Source organism: Sus scrofa, chromosome 1, assembly GCF_054392235.1.
Source record: "Sus scrofa isolate SSC_HxYL_T2T_F1_AM1 chromosome 1, Sscrofa_HxYL_maternal_Yorkshire_Landrace_v2.0, whole genome shotgun sequence".
In the NCBI taxonomy this organism is placed as follows: domain Eukaryota; kingdom Metazoa; phylum Chordata; class Mammalia; order Artiodactyla; family Suidae; genus Sus; species Sus scrofa.
In genome coordinates, this window is record NC_139383.1 from 273,390,430 (window position 1) to 273,406,584 (window position 16,155).

The 16,155-nt window shown below is 37.6% G+C and overlaps 2 protein-coding genes across 2 annotated transcripts in view; one reads left to right on the top strand and one right to left on the bottom strand.

Moving 5' to 3' along the window:
• The window catches only part of LOC100517451 (olfactory receptor 1J4-like), a 188,903-nt gene that overhangs the window by 67,382 nt on the left and 105,366 nt on the right, over positions 1–16,155 (top strand). The gene's annotated exons all lie outside the window — the stretch shown is intronic.
• Positions 6,620–7,567, bottom strand: LOC146407192 (olfactory receptor 1L8-like). Its single transcript, XM_085012396.1, has one exon. It carries the CDS (start codon positions 7,562–7,564, stop codon positions 6,620–6,622), a length of 945 nt encoding a protein of 314 aa, XP_084868522.1. The 5' UTR covers positions 7,565–7,567.

Genomic DNA, 16,155 nt, shown 5'->3' on the forward strand with positions numbered 1-16,155 from the left:
CCAAGGGGACAAGTGGATCCCCGAGGCTTCCTGTTTAGATATGGGATGAATCTCAGAGCTTCTCATTCCCATGGCAGCGTCTCTCAGGCATGCTTCAGTTGCCTTGACTATAGGTTATCAAGGGTGGACAAATATTTGTGTGGGTGAATATGTTCATTTTAGGGGATTTGGCTGTGGACTGAGGTATATTGTAGAACCAGGCAGGTCCTAAGTCAATACAGGAAGGTTATTGTTTTCAGCGGATTCAGTGGTGTTAGATCAATGGTGTGTATGTGCTTTTCAGCGTCCAAGGAGGTGTGTGGCCGAGATTATTTTCTGTGTGGTGTTAGGTTAATGTTAGTTTGTGTATGATTAAAGCACAAGGTCAGGCAAAGGTTATTGTCATATTTAGGAAAGGGGCTTTGGAAATAATAATGTATGTTTTCTGAATTTAGGCTCCATGAAGGTTTAGTGTGTAGCGACGGAGATTTTTAATAGAATGCCTGCCTGGCTTTCTTGTAGCTGTTTTATGAAGTTACTTGGCTTCTAAAGCTTCAGTTTCCTCATCTGAAAAATGCACATAAGAACTTTGTGGCACTGAAACTCAAGAGAAAGCGTGAATATCATAGAGAGACTCTCGTATGTCATCGTGAACACCATCCACAACAATGTTATAGGAAATAAATCTCATTCTGCTAATGTTTTTAGGATACACCACTGTCTCACACAAAACACCTGTGTCTTCTTTCTTAGCTGAGTGGAATTTAATCATTTTAATCTGTGTACAAATGTACGTAGTATAGAGACTGGAAGCCTTGGTTTTGAGTGCTGCCTCCTGCACTTACTCTTCATGTGACATTTGTCTTTCCTTTGTTTCTGTTCATTCATCTAACAAATATTTCTTTACTTATAATTTCCAACCTTACTGAGATGCTTGCCATATAACTTAAAGATTAATGTGTACAATAAAATGATTTGATAGATGCATTTATTGCACAATGATTACCACAATAAGGTTAATCAACACATCCATAACCTCACATAATTATAAGTTATTTACTTTGGTGTGGACTTTTTTCTTCTTTTTTTGGCTGCTCCTGTGGCAGGTAGAAGTTCTGGGGCCAGACATTAAACCTGTGCCACAGCAGCAACACAAGCCGCTTCAGTGAAAATGCCAGATCGCTAACCTGCTGCATCAGAAGAGACTGCTGGTGAGATCTTTTAGTTCTAATCTCTTAGCAGCCATCTGTCTTAAAAAATGTTTTTTTTTTTTAATTGCTGTATGGTTGATGTACAACATCATCTAAGTTTTGGGTGTATAAAGTGATTCACAATTTTTAAAAGTTATATTCCATTTATAGTTATTGTAAAATATTGAGTCTATTACCTGTGCTGAATAACATATCCTTGTAAGTTATTTTCTACATAGTGGTTTGTATCTCTTAATCCCCTACCTCTATCTTGACCCTTCCTTGATGCTCTCTCTACGAGTAACCTATTGTTAGTTATCCATATCTGTTAGTCTATTTCTTTTATTTTCAGTAATTTGTTTTATTTTTATATTATACATATAAATGATACCATGCAGTATTTGTCTTCCTCCATTTTTTTAAAGGGAAATTATCTCATTTAGCATTCTTTTTTAATTCAATGGAAGATTCTTTAAATTCTATAGTGCCTTGTAATTTTCAAAAGTTTCACATACATGATTTCATATAATCCCATAATAACCCTTTCTAAAATCCCCTTTCCCAAGATTGCCCTTTCCCTCTTCCCTCTCTCTGTTGGTAACCATTAGTTTGCTCTCTGTATCTGTGAAACTGCTTCTTGTTTGTTTTCTTCACTAGTTTATTGTATTTTTTTAGATTCCACATGTAAGTGCTATTATACAGTATTTGCTTCTCTCTGTCTGCCTTATTTCACTTAGCATAATGCACTCCATGTGTATCCATGTTGGTGCAAATTGCACAATTTCATTCTTTTTTATGACTGAGTAGTATTCCATTGTTTATATATACCACATCTTCTTTATCCGTTCGTCTGTTGATGGACACTTAGGTTGCTTCCATACTTTGGCAATTGTAAAGAATGCTGCTATGAACATTTAGGTGCACATATACTTTTGAATTAGTGTTTTTGTTTTGTTTTGTTTTGTTTTTGGATATATGCCCAGGAGTGGAATTTCTTGGTCATAGAGTAGTTCTATTTTTGGAGGATTTTCTTTTGGTCTTTTTAGGGAGCATTTCTATTTTTGGATTTTACTGTTTTCCACAGTGGCTGCACCAGTTTACATTCCTACCAAAAGTGTGTGTGTGTGTTCCCTTTTTTTCCATGTACTCAACAACATTTGTTATTTGTGATCTTTCTGGTGATGGTCATTCTGACACATGTGAAGTGATATCTCATTGTGATTTTGATTTCCATTTACCTAATGATAGTAATGTTGAACATCTTTTCATGTGCCTGCTGGTCATCTATGTGCCTTCTTGGAAAAATGTCTATTCAGGATTCTGCCCATTTTTTGGATCAGGCTTTTTTTTAAATTTTCTTTTTATGTCTGTGCCTGAGGCATATGGATGTTCCCAGGCTAAGGGTCAAATTGGAGCTCCTGGCCTATGCCACAGCCACAGCAACACTGGATCTGAGCCGCATTTGTGACCTACACTGCAGATTGTGGCAACCTTGGATCCTTAACCCACTGTGCCACAGTGGGAACTCCTGTATTGTCTTTTTAATGTATTGTTGAATATGGTTTGCTAATATGTAGCTTAAAATTTTTGCACTTATGTTCATTAGTGATATTAGAATGTAATTTTCTGTTTTTGTGGTGTCTTTGATTTTGTTATCAAGGTGATTCTGGCTATATAATGATTTGGAAGACTTCTTCCATTTCAATTTTTTGGAATGGTTTGATAAGGACAGGTGTTGGTAACTCTTCTTTAAATATTTGATAGAAGTCTTCAGTAAAGCTATCTGGTCTTGAATGTCTATTGGGAGCTTTTAGAGTACTGATTCAATTCCATTACTGGTAATCAGTTTGTTCACGTTTTCTCTTTCTTCCTGATTTAGTCCAGAAGATTGTATCTTTCTAAGAATTATTCATTTACTCTATCCATTTAATTGGCATATTATTTTTGCGGTAATCTCATGACCTCTTGTATTTCGGTGGTGTTGCTTATAACTCCTTTTATTTCTGATTTTATTTGCAACCTCTCTTTTTTTTTCCTTGATGAGTCTTGCTAAAGATTTATCCATTTTAGGGAGTTCCCATCATGGCTCAGTGGTTAATGAATCCGACTAGGAACCATGCGGGTTCAATCCCTGGCCTTGCTCAGTGAGTTAAGGGTCCAGCATTGCTGTGAGCTGTGGTGTAGGTTGCAAATGCAACTTGGATCCTATGTTGCTGTGGCTCTGGTGTAGGCCAGCGGCTACAGCTCTGATTCGACCCCTAGCCAGGGAACATCCATATGCCACAAGAGCAGCCCAAGAAATGGCAAAAAGACAAAAAAAAAAAAAAGATTTATCCATTTTGTTTATCTTTTCAAAGGATCACCTATTACTGTCATTGATCATTTCCCTTCATTTGTTTAGTCTCTATTGCCTTTATCCGTGCTCTGATCTTTCTTATTTCTTTTCTTCTATTGACTTTGGGTTTTGTTTGTTATTTTTCTTTTCCTCTGAGCCATGATGGAAACTACTTCTTTTCCTTTGAATGTAAAGTTATATTTTTTGGAGATTTTTCTTGTTTCTGAGGTATGTTAATATTGCTATAAGTTTTCCACTTAGAACCGCTTTTGCTGCATCTCACAGATTTAAATTGTGTTTCCATTTTCATTTGTCCCCATGTATTTTGATTTCCTCTTTGCTTTTTTATTTAATGCATTGATTATTCAGCAGCATGTTGTTTAGACTCCTGTGCTTGTGTTTTTGGCAAGTTTTTTAAAAATTAATTTTATTCTCATACCTTGTAGTCAGAAAAGCTGCTCATGTGATATTAGTCTTCTCAATTTATTGGGACTTGTTTTGTGGCCCAGCATATGATCTGTTCAGGAGATTGTTCCAAGTACACTTGAGGAACGTGTATTCTACTGCTTTTGGGTGAAATGTCCTATATAAATCTACTAATTTCATTTGGTGTACTGTGTTGTGGAAGGCCAGTGTTACTTTATAGTTTTTCTGTCTTGACGTTCTTTTCATTGATATAAGTGGGGTTTAAAGTCCCCTATTCTTATTTTGTTACTATAAATTTCTCCTTTTATGTTTGTTAATACTTGCTTTATGTATTTAGGTGCTCTTATGTTGGATATATATCTATATGTAGATATAGATATAGCTATTTACAATATTTTATCTTCTGGTTTGACTGATCCATTTATCATCATGCAATGACCTTCTTTATCTTCCTTTTGTTTGTTTTGTTTTAAAATCTACTTTATGTGATATAAGTATTGACACCCTGGCTTTCTATTTGTTTCCATTTGCATGGAATACCTTTTTATATCTTCTCACTTTCCGTCTGTGTGTGTCTTTAGTTCTGAAGTGAGTCAGGATGTGTGTATATCCAGTTGCTCTACTTTAATATAGTCTGTGGGTCTTAGTCTCTCCTTTACATTGTTTTGGCACTTGTCAAAAATGAAATGATTATATTAATAAAGATTTATTTCTAGGTCTTCTATTCTGTTATATATATTGTTGTATATATGTGTTCCTATAAATATGACACATGTTTATTACTTTAGCTTTCTAATAACTCTTGAAATTTGGTAATTGTTTTTTCCAACTTTGTGATCTTTCTTTAAGATTGTATGGGTTTCCTGGTTCATTTTCATTTTCTATTTAAATTTTCAGAATTGGCTTTCCTATTTCCAAGGACAGTGATTAATTTCCTTTGCCAAGACTTGGAGTAAAGTGGGTGGAATCAGGACCTGCTTTCCTAAAGCCTAAGCAGTGGTGGCATGGAGACAGTTAGTGTAGAGTATCTATCAATTGTGGTGAGGGGAGGAGATTACAAAGAGCACATTAGGATAAATTATTATTTCTCACTGAAAACACTTGATGCAGTAGAACAGTGAGATGTGTCTTTAAAGTGCTCAAAGATTTGGTATGTAGAATCCTGTATCCTCTCAAATTATCATTTAAGTGAAACAGACAAACAATGATGCTTTTCATATTTGCAAGCACCTGGAATGTTTCTCTTAGGATTGTATATTACAAAGAAAGTCTTTTACCATTGCAATGGTAATCTGATTAACAGTTTTAAATTCCATGAGTTATAAATATTTATTTGAACAAATTCAGATATTAGAAATATGTATAAAGAAGTAGAATTTCTCTCACTCTCTGTCCTCCCCTGCCCCCACACTTCCATTCTTATTCAGTGTCTATACAGATATATATCATATAATTTTTAAAAACATACTTTTATACTATATTCTAGGTAATGACATTTCAAGAAAGTAATAGAGATTCTTTCAGCCTGCTGCATATTGTTACATTCTATGTAATTAATCACAGGTAATTTCTCCATTCCCTATTGGTATGGTTTTAGGTTTCTGCCAATTTTTATATGTTATACACTGGGATTGACTTACAACTCTCACTATTCAATATACACTTATGATAATATTCCTTCAAGTTAGACTCTTAAGAGATGGAGTTTCTAGAATACAGTATTAAATCATACATTATAAATATGTACATTTAGGGATAGATGGAGGGAAGAAAGTTTTCAACACCTCACAGTGGAATGGATAATTTTATATTATCACTCTTTTTTTTGTCTTTTTGCCATTTTTTGGGCTGCTCTCATGGCATATGGAGGTTCCCAGGCCAGGGGTCGAATCAGAGCTGTAGCCGCTGGCCTATATCAGAGCCACAGCAACATGGGATTTGAGCCACATCTGCAGCCTACACCACAGCTCACTGGCAATGCCAGATCCTTTACCCACTGAGAAAGGCCAGGGATTGGACCTGCAAGCTCAACAAAACCTAGTCAGATTTGTCAACCACTGAGCCATGATGGGAACTCCTATATGATCACTCTTGATTCTTGTTCTTTGTGGCCACTAGCAATTTTTAATTGTATGGTTAAAAAATGAGGAAAATGGAAAAATAAAGCCATAGCAGTATAATAAAAGAGGAATAAAAAGTTAAGGTTAGGGTGAGAACAATTTTTAAACAAAATTTTTTTGAAAGCGAAAAATGAGAACTTATAAAAATACTCTTTGAAAATTAGCTAAATTGTACTTCTTTTTGTTCCCCTTTCAAATGTTTGCAAAGACATTTGACCATTAGAAATTCAGTAATTATTTTTAGCAATATGCTGAAATGTGGAGGATTTTTGAGGATAAGTTATCTTAAAGAAAGAAATTTAGTCATAAAATATCTTTGGGAAAAGCATTAATTTAAAGCAGTATTTGGAAGATGAGAAAGTTATAAGTCGGAAAGAGGAGAAATAGTGAGAGAAAATATTATGATTTAGACAGAACCAAAGCCAACTGATGGGCTTTCATCCACAGATAAAAGTTCCCACAGCAGCCTTGTCTCACATGGGTAAAAATGCTAACCTCCAATAGCTTGGTTGTTTACTAAGAATCAGTAGAAAACAGATTCCAGTAGAGAACACTCTATTGTGTGTTCATCAAGAGGATGCTGCCTTGAATTTCCTGCTGCCCACCAGCTTCCTCAGGCCCTGTTTCAAGTCTTTGTTTCTCAGGCTATAGATAAAGGGATTGAGCATGGAGGACAGAACTGTGTAGACAATTGTTGCCATGTGGTCCCTGACGGTGTAGGAGGACACAGGCTGTAAATAGACATAGAAGATGCTTCCATAAAAGAGTGTCACCACAGTGACATGAGAACCACAAGTGGAGAAGGCTTTGCGTTTGCCAGCAGCTGAAGGAATTTTGAGAACTGCAGTAAGGATTCGTATGTAAGAGAAAGCAATGCATAGAAAGGGGGTCACTAAAATAAAAGATCCTTCTATAATCATCACAGTTTCATTGACAAATGTGGAGGAGCATGACAATTTCATCAGAGGACTGAGGTCACAGAGAAAGTGATGGATGATATTTGAGTCACAGAAGGTGAGCTGATTCAGCAGAAGTGTGTGTAGCAGTGAGTGGAGGTGAGGCAATGAGCAGGAGAAGGCCACCATCAGGACACAGCGGTGGTGACTCATGATGGTGACATAGTGGAAGGGATCACAGATGGCCACATAGCGGTCAAAGGCCATGACTGCTAGAAGGCAACTGTCAGTGTTGCCCAAGGCATATATAAAGTACATCTGAGTCAGACACCCAGCATAGGAGATGGTCTTATGGGACAAGAAGTTCACCAGCATCCTGGGGACAATGGTTGTTGTGAAGCAAATGTCAGTGAAAGACAGGAAAGTCAGGAAGAAATACATGGGAGTCTGGAGCTGGGGGTCCGAGCGGATGGCCAGGATGATGAGCAGGTTTCCTGTGATGGTGACCAGGTATATGGTGAGGAAGAGGCTAAAGAGTGGCTTCTGGTCCTCGGGCCGAGAGGAGATTCCCAGGAGGATGAACTCAGAGACACTGCTGGTTTGGTTGACTCTTTCCATTGACGTGGGTCTAGTTATACACAAGAAGTTTTGTTACAAAACATGCTCCAATTCCACACCCCAAACCATGAGAACCCAGCAAGTCTTTGTTTCCTTGAATTAGTCACAAAGAGCAGCTGTGCAGGGAAAGCTTGTCAGCCTCCTGGTGCTTGAGGTGGTCCTTCCTTCCCAAATCCATGGGCATCATGTGGGATGAAAGCTGGAGAGAGAGCAGAAGGGGTGTACCTCTCTGATTCAAGTTCATTTGTAACTATCCTGGGAAAAGCAATGTTTACCTACTGGAGACATAACAATAAAATGGAGAAATCCTTGCCTTTGTGTAGTTCATGTTGTAGTTTGGAAGGTAAATCATCAATAAACAAAATATGTCATATAATATTAGGTAGGTTAACAAAATAAAAGCAGTATAAGAGGATCGAGGTGACTGGGGATTGGGGATGGATGTATTTTAGGTAAGAGAATTACAGGACACTCTTTTTTTTGTCTTTTGAAGGCCTCACCTGCAGCATATGGAGGTTCCCGGGCTAGTGGTCTAATCAGAGCTGCAGCTGCCAGCCTACACCACAGGCGCAGCAATGTGAGGCCCAAGCTGTGTCTGCAGCCTACACCGTAGCTCATGGCAATGCTGGATCCTTATCCCACTGTGTGAGGCCAGGGATCGAACCTGCGTCCTCATGGATACTAGTCAGATGTGTTTCTCCTAAGCCATGATGGGAAATCCAGGACACTAATTTAGTTGTGTTTCTAACATTCTTTATGAACACTAATTTAGTTGTGTTTCTTTATGAACACTAATTTAGTTGTGTTTCTAACATTTAGAAACACAACTAAATTAGTTGTGTTTCTTTATGAACACTAATTTAGTTGTGTTTCTAACATTTATCCTTTGCCAAAGTGACTAACAGGGCACATCTATGAAGACTGTTGAAGACTTCAACAGTTTTTTCTCTTTCATCTGGGCCTAGAATGAGAGGTTCCTCCTCCTCAGCTCATGGGATGCTCTCATCATCAGCCTAGGCATGTCTCCCTTCTTTTGTAAATTGTTTTCCTTTCTTTAATCCCCATCCTAAATCACATGTGTCCTGGATGGGCATCCATTGGTGATTATTCAATCCATGTTTTTAAAAATTCCTCTTTATATATTTATTTAAATACATACAAGATTTTGTTCTATATATAATATATATTTCATTATATACATATTCAGTCATATCCAGTTACCTAGTGATGGACATAAGAATGACCTCCATTTCTTACTATTAAAAAAATCAGTGAGAAATCTTAGCATCAACAAAGTGCTTTCAGTCATTATTTTAGATCTGGCATATTCAGCCATGCCATATAAATGGACATATTACATAGGGATTTTCAAACATTTGGAGAAATTTATTGTTTACATATTCTTAGTTATCAAAAAATCTCTATAATGAGTAGACTTATGTCACTGATGTAATTGCAATCAATTTTTAGAGGCAACATATCATTTCACAATTTTGAATGGACTTATACTACACTGAAATTTTTAGTGCATTCTTAAATGTCTTATGTATTAATTTATATATTAATTATTTAACAATTAAGTGTTTACATTATAGCGGTAAGTTACTAAACATCTTTATACCTCAGTTTTCTCATATTGGAAATTCCTCACATTGAATATTGGGCACAAAATTCCACATTCTTAGGAGAAATTAGTGAGATTATGCATTTAAAATACTTAGAAAAGGATATCACTTATATCTGGAATCTAACATAAGGCACAAATGACTCTTTCCACAGAAAAGAAAATCATGGACTTGCAGATAGACTTGTGGTTGCCCAGGGGGAGGGGGAGGGAGTGGGGTGGTTGGGGAGCTTGCGGTTAACAGAAACAAAGGATTGCCTTCAGAATGAATTAGCAATGAGATCCTGCTGTGTAGCACTGGGAACTATGTCTAGTCACTTATGATGGAGAGTGATAATGTGCAAAAATAGAATGTGTACATGTTTGTGTAACCAGGTCACCATGCTGTACAGTAGAAAAAAAATTGTATTGGGGAAGTAACTATTTAAAAAAAAAGGAAAAAATGCTTAGAAAAGGGACAAGGTTATTGTAAAAATCTCAGGAGAAACTATTGATCCTCATTAATCTTAGTGACACTTTTCCCTCTCTGTTATTTCTAGATGGTTTCAAAATCAATTAATTCACATGCATAAAATACTACTACCTCCTTCACTTCCAAACTGTCGACAAGTTTTATGACCTTGAAAGATTTTGTAGAAGGAATACATGTTTGCCATTGAATGATTTGTGAATAACTAATTAAAATTAATAACAATAACCAATGTTTATTGAAATTTTTTTACATGTCACACTATACTAAACATTTCATTAAATCCCATAATAAAGAATTAGGAGGCATGTGTTGTTATTGAGAGACTAAAGCTTACAGAGGTGAAAAGGCTAGTTCAATGCTTATTACCTTCTAAGACAATGCAAAGATAAACTAGAATTATACAACTGAAGGAAGTGAATAGCAATCAGGATTTGAAGCCCACTCTGATTTCAGACTCATGCTAAGCTCATGCTCTTAAATGTTTTACTACCCTCTCCTCTGGTTTTGGTATGTGTATTGTCTGTCACAGTCAGGCAAGGGATTGTTTTCCGCATTTTGATAATTTCCTACGTGAATTAGCCTTCCATCCCCCTTAACTGACAAACTTTCTTTTGCCATGTTCAGAATATATTCTTGCAGTTGCAGAGAGGTGACCAATCTCTCTGTGTTATAGATGATGGCATTTGAAAAGTTGAATATACATAATGAACTGGCACAAATCAAGCAGAGATAACTGGTGGTGCATGACCAGGGCATGTCTGTTGTCTGAGCTGTGGTTGTGCAGTGGACACTGCTCTGGACTGAAGTTGAAAAGGAGGGGTTGGATTTGTCCTCCAACACCTGCTCCCAAGCTGATTCCTGATGTTTTATGAACAACTAGGGACAACAAACTGTCTGTAAAGCAGATTATCACACACAGATCAACATTCAAAGATGAGTCATTTGTGAAAGGGCTGTCTGGGAAGGTGGAATATAAAACTCAGTGGTGATTTGGTGAATTATTGGGAATGGATGCTCCAGGTGGAAGATGTCAGGAGCACCCATGTGGACAAGTAGCAAAAAGGAGGAAGGTTTTGGAGCTGAGAATCAGGAAGAACAGTTCTAAAAGCACAGGGAAGGAGGCTGGGAATACCTTAGTTTTCCTTTTCTACTGATGGGTTTTGCTTCCATGAAAACATGGTACGGGTGGCCTAGAGGTTAAACTGGATGCCCTTAAAACCAAATGCCACATGGAAGTTTTACTTGGACCTTATGACTTCTCAATCCATAAAATATTTGAAAGTATGAAGGAATAAAGAGTAAGGTTCTGAACTGGGTTGGGGTAGCCCCTGGGTGGCTAGCTCACCAAAGCTCACCTCCACATCCAGATGCTTTTCTTTCCTTGCCAGCCTCCCCAGAAGCTGGTGAGCACCACCTCTGCTCTCAGCCAAAACCTCATGCTTCTCAGCCAAAGCTCAGCTTCCTCCTGTGTCTCTCATGAAATCTGGGGCTGATTGGAAGGAGAGAAGCAGGAAAGGAGGGAGGAGCTAATGTCCTCCTCCAAAGGGGTAATACTTATCCCTCCCCTGTCCTCAGACCCCACATTTCTTTCTTGCCACCTGGTCCCCAGCAGGCTGCTGCTTCTCCCAGCTCCAGATCTCAGAAGGCAGAGATGCCCTGACTCATGGGGGAGGGCCCTCCTGGTTGTGGAAGCCCCACCAGCTTCCCAGGAGTCTCAGGTGTGCCCTGCTGGCCTCTTGGGGCACCTGTTAGGCTGAGGGTGTTGTGGTGTGATGACCTCTCAAGGGAGTTTGTCCTGGGATCTCTCCAGGCAGAGAAAGCAGAATGGGAATCACGGTTAGCACAGCTGACTCCAAGGGGACAAGTGGATCCCCGAGGCTTCCTGTTTAGATATGGGATGAATCTCAGAGCTTCTCATTCCCATGGCAGCGTCTCTCAGGCATGCTTCAGTTGCCTTGACTATAGGTTATCAAGGGTGGACAAATATTTGTGTGGGTGAATATGTTCATTTTAGGGGATTTGGCTGTGGACTGAGGTATATTGTAGAACCAGGCAGGTCCTAAGTCAATACAGGAAGGTTATTGTTTTCAGCGGATTCAGTGGTGTTAGATCAATGGTGTGTATGTGCTTTTCAGTGTCCAAGGAGGTGTGTGGCCGAGATTATTTTCTGTGTGGTGTTAGGTTAATGTTAGTTTGTGTATGATTAAAGCACAGGGTCAGGCAAAGGTTATTGTCATATTTAGGAAAGGGGCTTTGGAAATAATAATGTATGTTTTCTGAATTTAGGCTCCATGAAGGTTTAGTGTGTAGCGACGGAGATTTTTAATAGAATGCCTGCCTGGCTTTCTTGTAGCTGTTTTATGAAGTTACTTGGCTTCTAAAGCTTCAGTTTCCTCATCTGAAAAATGCACATAAGAACTTTGTGGCACTGAAACTCAAGAGAAAGCGTGAACATTATAGAGAGACTCTATATTATAGAGAGACTCTGTCATGGTGAACACCATCCACAAGAATGTTATAGGAAATAAATCTCATTCTGCTAATGTTTTTAGGATAAACCACTGTCTCACACAGAACACCTGTGTCTTCTTTCTTAGCTGAGTGGAATGTAAGCATTTTAATCTGTGTATAAGTGTCAGCAGTACAGAGACTGCAAGTCCTGGGTTTGAGTCCTGCCTCCTGTACTTAGTCTTCATGTGATATTTGTCTTTCCCCTGTTTCTCCTCAGTCACCCAAGAAATATTTATTTACTTATTAATTTCCAGCTTTATTGAGATGATTGCTATATAACATTGTGTAAGATTAAGGTGTACAATGCAATGATTTAATAGATGTATTTATTGCAGAATGATTACCACATTAAGGTTAATCAACACATCTATAACCTCACATACTTACAATTTAGTTATTTTGGTGAGGACTTTTTTTTTTCATTTTTTGCTGCTGCCATGGCAGGTGGAAGTTCTGGGGCCAGACACTGAACCTGTGCCACAGCAGCAATCCATGCCACTTCAGTGACAACACAGTATCCTTAACTTGCTTTACCAAAAACAGATTGCTGGGGAGATATTTTACATAGCTTATCTTAGCAACTGCCTTTCTTTATTTTTTAAAAATTGATATATGGTTGATGTACAATACCATAAGTTTTGGGCATACAACATAGTGGGATTCATAATTTTTAAATGTTATACTCCATTAAGAGTTATTATAGAATATTGGGTCTATTCCAATATCAAATCAAATATCCCTGTAGGTTTTTTATTTTCTAGTACTTAATCCTCTACCCCTATCTTTACTTTTCCTTCTCTCCCCACTACTAATCTATTGTTTTTTATATCTATGAGTCTACTTCACTTTGTTATTTTCAGTAATTTAATTTTTATACACTACATGTATAGATTTTGTCTTCCTCTATTTCATGTTTTAATAGTTATTACCCCAATACATTTTTTTCAACTGTACAGCATGGTGACCCAGTTACACATACATGTATACATTCTTTTTTTCTCACATTATCATGCTCCATCATAAGTGACTAGACATAGCTCCCAATGCTACGCAGCAGGATCTCATTGCTAATTCATTCTGAAGGCTATCGTTTGTTTCTGTTAACTCCAAGCTCCCCAACTACCCTACTCCTTCCCCCCTCCCCCTGGGAAACCACAAGTCTATTCTGCAAGCCTATGACTTTCTTTTCTGTGGAAAGAGTCATTTGTGCCTTATGTTAGATTCCAGATATAAGCGATACCATGTGGTATTTGTCTTTCTCTTTCTGACTTACTTCACTCAGGATGAGAATCTCTGGTTTCATCCATGTTGCTGCAAATGGCACTATTGTGTTCTTCTTTTATGGCTGAATAGTATTCCATTGTGCATATATACCACATCTTCCTAATCCAATCATCTGTCGATGAACACATAGGTTGTTTCCATGTCTTGGTTATTGTGAATAGAGCTGCAATGAACGTGTGAGTGCATGTGTCTTTTTTAAGGAAACTTTGGTCCAGATATATGCCCAAGAGTGGGATTGCTGGGTCATATGATAGATCTATGTATAGACTTCTAAGGTATCTCCATACTGTTCTCCATAGTGGTTGTACCAACTTCCATTCCCACCAGCACTGCAGGAGGGTTTCCTTTCCTCCATGCCCCCTCCAGCATTTGTTATGTGTGGACTTATTAATAGTGGCCATTCTGACTGGTGTGGGTTGGTACCTCATAGTAGTTTTGATTCACAGTTCTCTAATAATCATGTTGAGCATTGTTTCATGTGCTTGTTGGCCATCTGCACATCTTCCTTGGAGTATTGTCTATTCAGGTCTTTCGCCCATTTTTCCATTGGGTGGTTGGCTTTTTTGGTGTTGAGTTGTATAAGTTGCTTGTATATTCTAGAGATGAAGCCCTTGTCAGTTGCATCATTTGAAACTATTTTCTCTCATTCTGTAAGTTGTCTTTTTGTGTTCTTTTTGGTTTCCTTTGCTGTGCAGAAGCTTATCAGTTTGATGAGGTCCCATGGGTTTATTTTTGCTCTTATTCCTGTTGCTTTGGGAGACTTACCTGTGAAAATATGTGTAAAGTTGATGTCAGAGAATGTTTTACCTATATTCTCTTCCAGGAGTTTGATGGTGTCTTGTCTTATATTCAAGTCTTTCAGCCATTTTGAGTTTATTTTGGTGCATGGTGTGAGGGTGTGTTCTAGTTTCATTGATTTGCATGCAGTTGTCTAGGTTTCCCAACAATTCTTGCTGAAAAGACTTTCTTTTTCCCATTTTATGTTCTTGCTTCCTTTGTCAAAGATTAATTGACCATAGGTGTCTGGGTTTATTTCTGGGTTCTCTATTCTGTTCCATTGGTCTCTTTGTCTGTTTTGGTACCAGTACCACACTGTCTTGATGACTGTGGCTTTGTAATAGTGCCTGAAGTCTGGGAGAGTTATGCTTCCTGCTTGGTTTTTTGCTTCTCAGGATTTCTTTGTCAATTGTGGGTCTTTTGTGGTTCCATGCAAATTTTTGGATTGTTTGTTCTAGTTCTGTGAAAAATGTCATGGGTAATTTGATAGGGATTTCACTGAATACAGGCCTTCCTCAAAAAAGAAAAATCTCAAATTGACAACTTAACCCACCACCTAAATGAATTAGAAAAAGATGAACAATCAAAACCTAAAGTCAGAAGAAGGAAGGAAATAATAAATATCAAAGAGGAAATCAATAAAATAGAGATTAAAAAAACAATTGAAGAAATCAATCAAACCAAGAGCTGGTTCTTTGAGAAGGTAAACAAAATTGACAAGCCTCTGGGTAGACTCATCAAGAAGAGGAGAGAAAAAACCCAAACAAAGAAAATCAGAAATAAAAAGGAGAAATCATGACAGATACTGCTGAAATACCAAAACCATAAGAGAATACTATGAAAAACTATATGCCAACAAATTTGACAATCTGAAAGAAATGGACAACTTTCTAGAGACTTATAGCCTACCAAAACTGAATCAAGAAGAAATAGACCAACTGAACAGACTGATCACTGGAAATGAAATTGAGTAGGTCATAGAAACAGTCCCTATAAATATAAGTCTAGGACCAGATGGCTTCACAGGTGAATTCTACCAAACACACAAAGAGGAATTTATACTCATCCTCCTTAAACTTTTCCAAAAATTTGAAGAAGGAACACTCCCAAAGACATTCTATGACACGAACATCACCCTAATTCCAAAACCAGACAAAGATACAACCAAAAAAAGAAAACTATAGGCCAATATCTTTGATGAATAGAGACACAAAAATTCTCAACAAAATTTTAGCCATCTGATTCCAACAACATATAAAAAAGATCATACGCCACAACCAGGTGGGATTCATCCCAGATTCACAAGGATGGTTCAACATACACAAATCAATCAATGTCATACACCACATTAACAAAAGAAAAGTCAAAAACCACATGATCATCTCAATAGATGCAGAAAAATCATTTGACAAAGTCCAACATCCATTTATGATAAAAATACTTACCACAGTGGGTATAGTGGGAGCATATGTTAACATAATCAAAGCCATTTGTGCCAAACCCACAGCAAACATAATACTCAATGGAGAAAAGCTGAAAGCCTTCCCACTAAACTCTGCAAGAAGACAAGGATGCCCATTCTCACCACCATTCTTCAACATAGTACTGGAAGTCGTAGCCACATCAATCAGACAAACAAAATAAATAAATGGCATTCAAATAGGAAGAGAAGAGGTAAAACTGTCACTGTATGCAGATATGATACTATATATAGAAAACCCTAAGGACTCAACCCCAAAATGACTTCAACTGATCAACACATTCAGCAAAGTAGCAGGACAGAAGATTAACATTAAGAAATCTGTTACATTCTGTATACTAACAATGAAATATTAGAAAAGGAATACAAAAATATAATACCTTTTAAAATTGCACCCCCCAAAAATCAAATACCTGGGAATACAACTGACCAAGGAGGTAAAG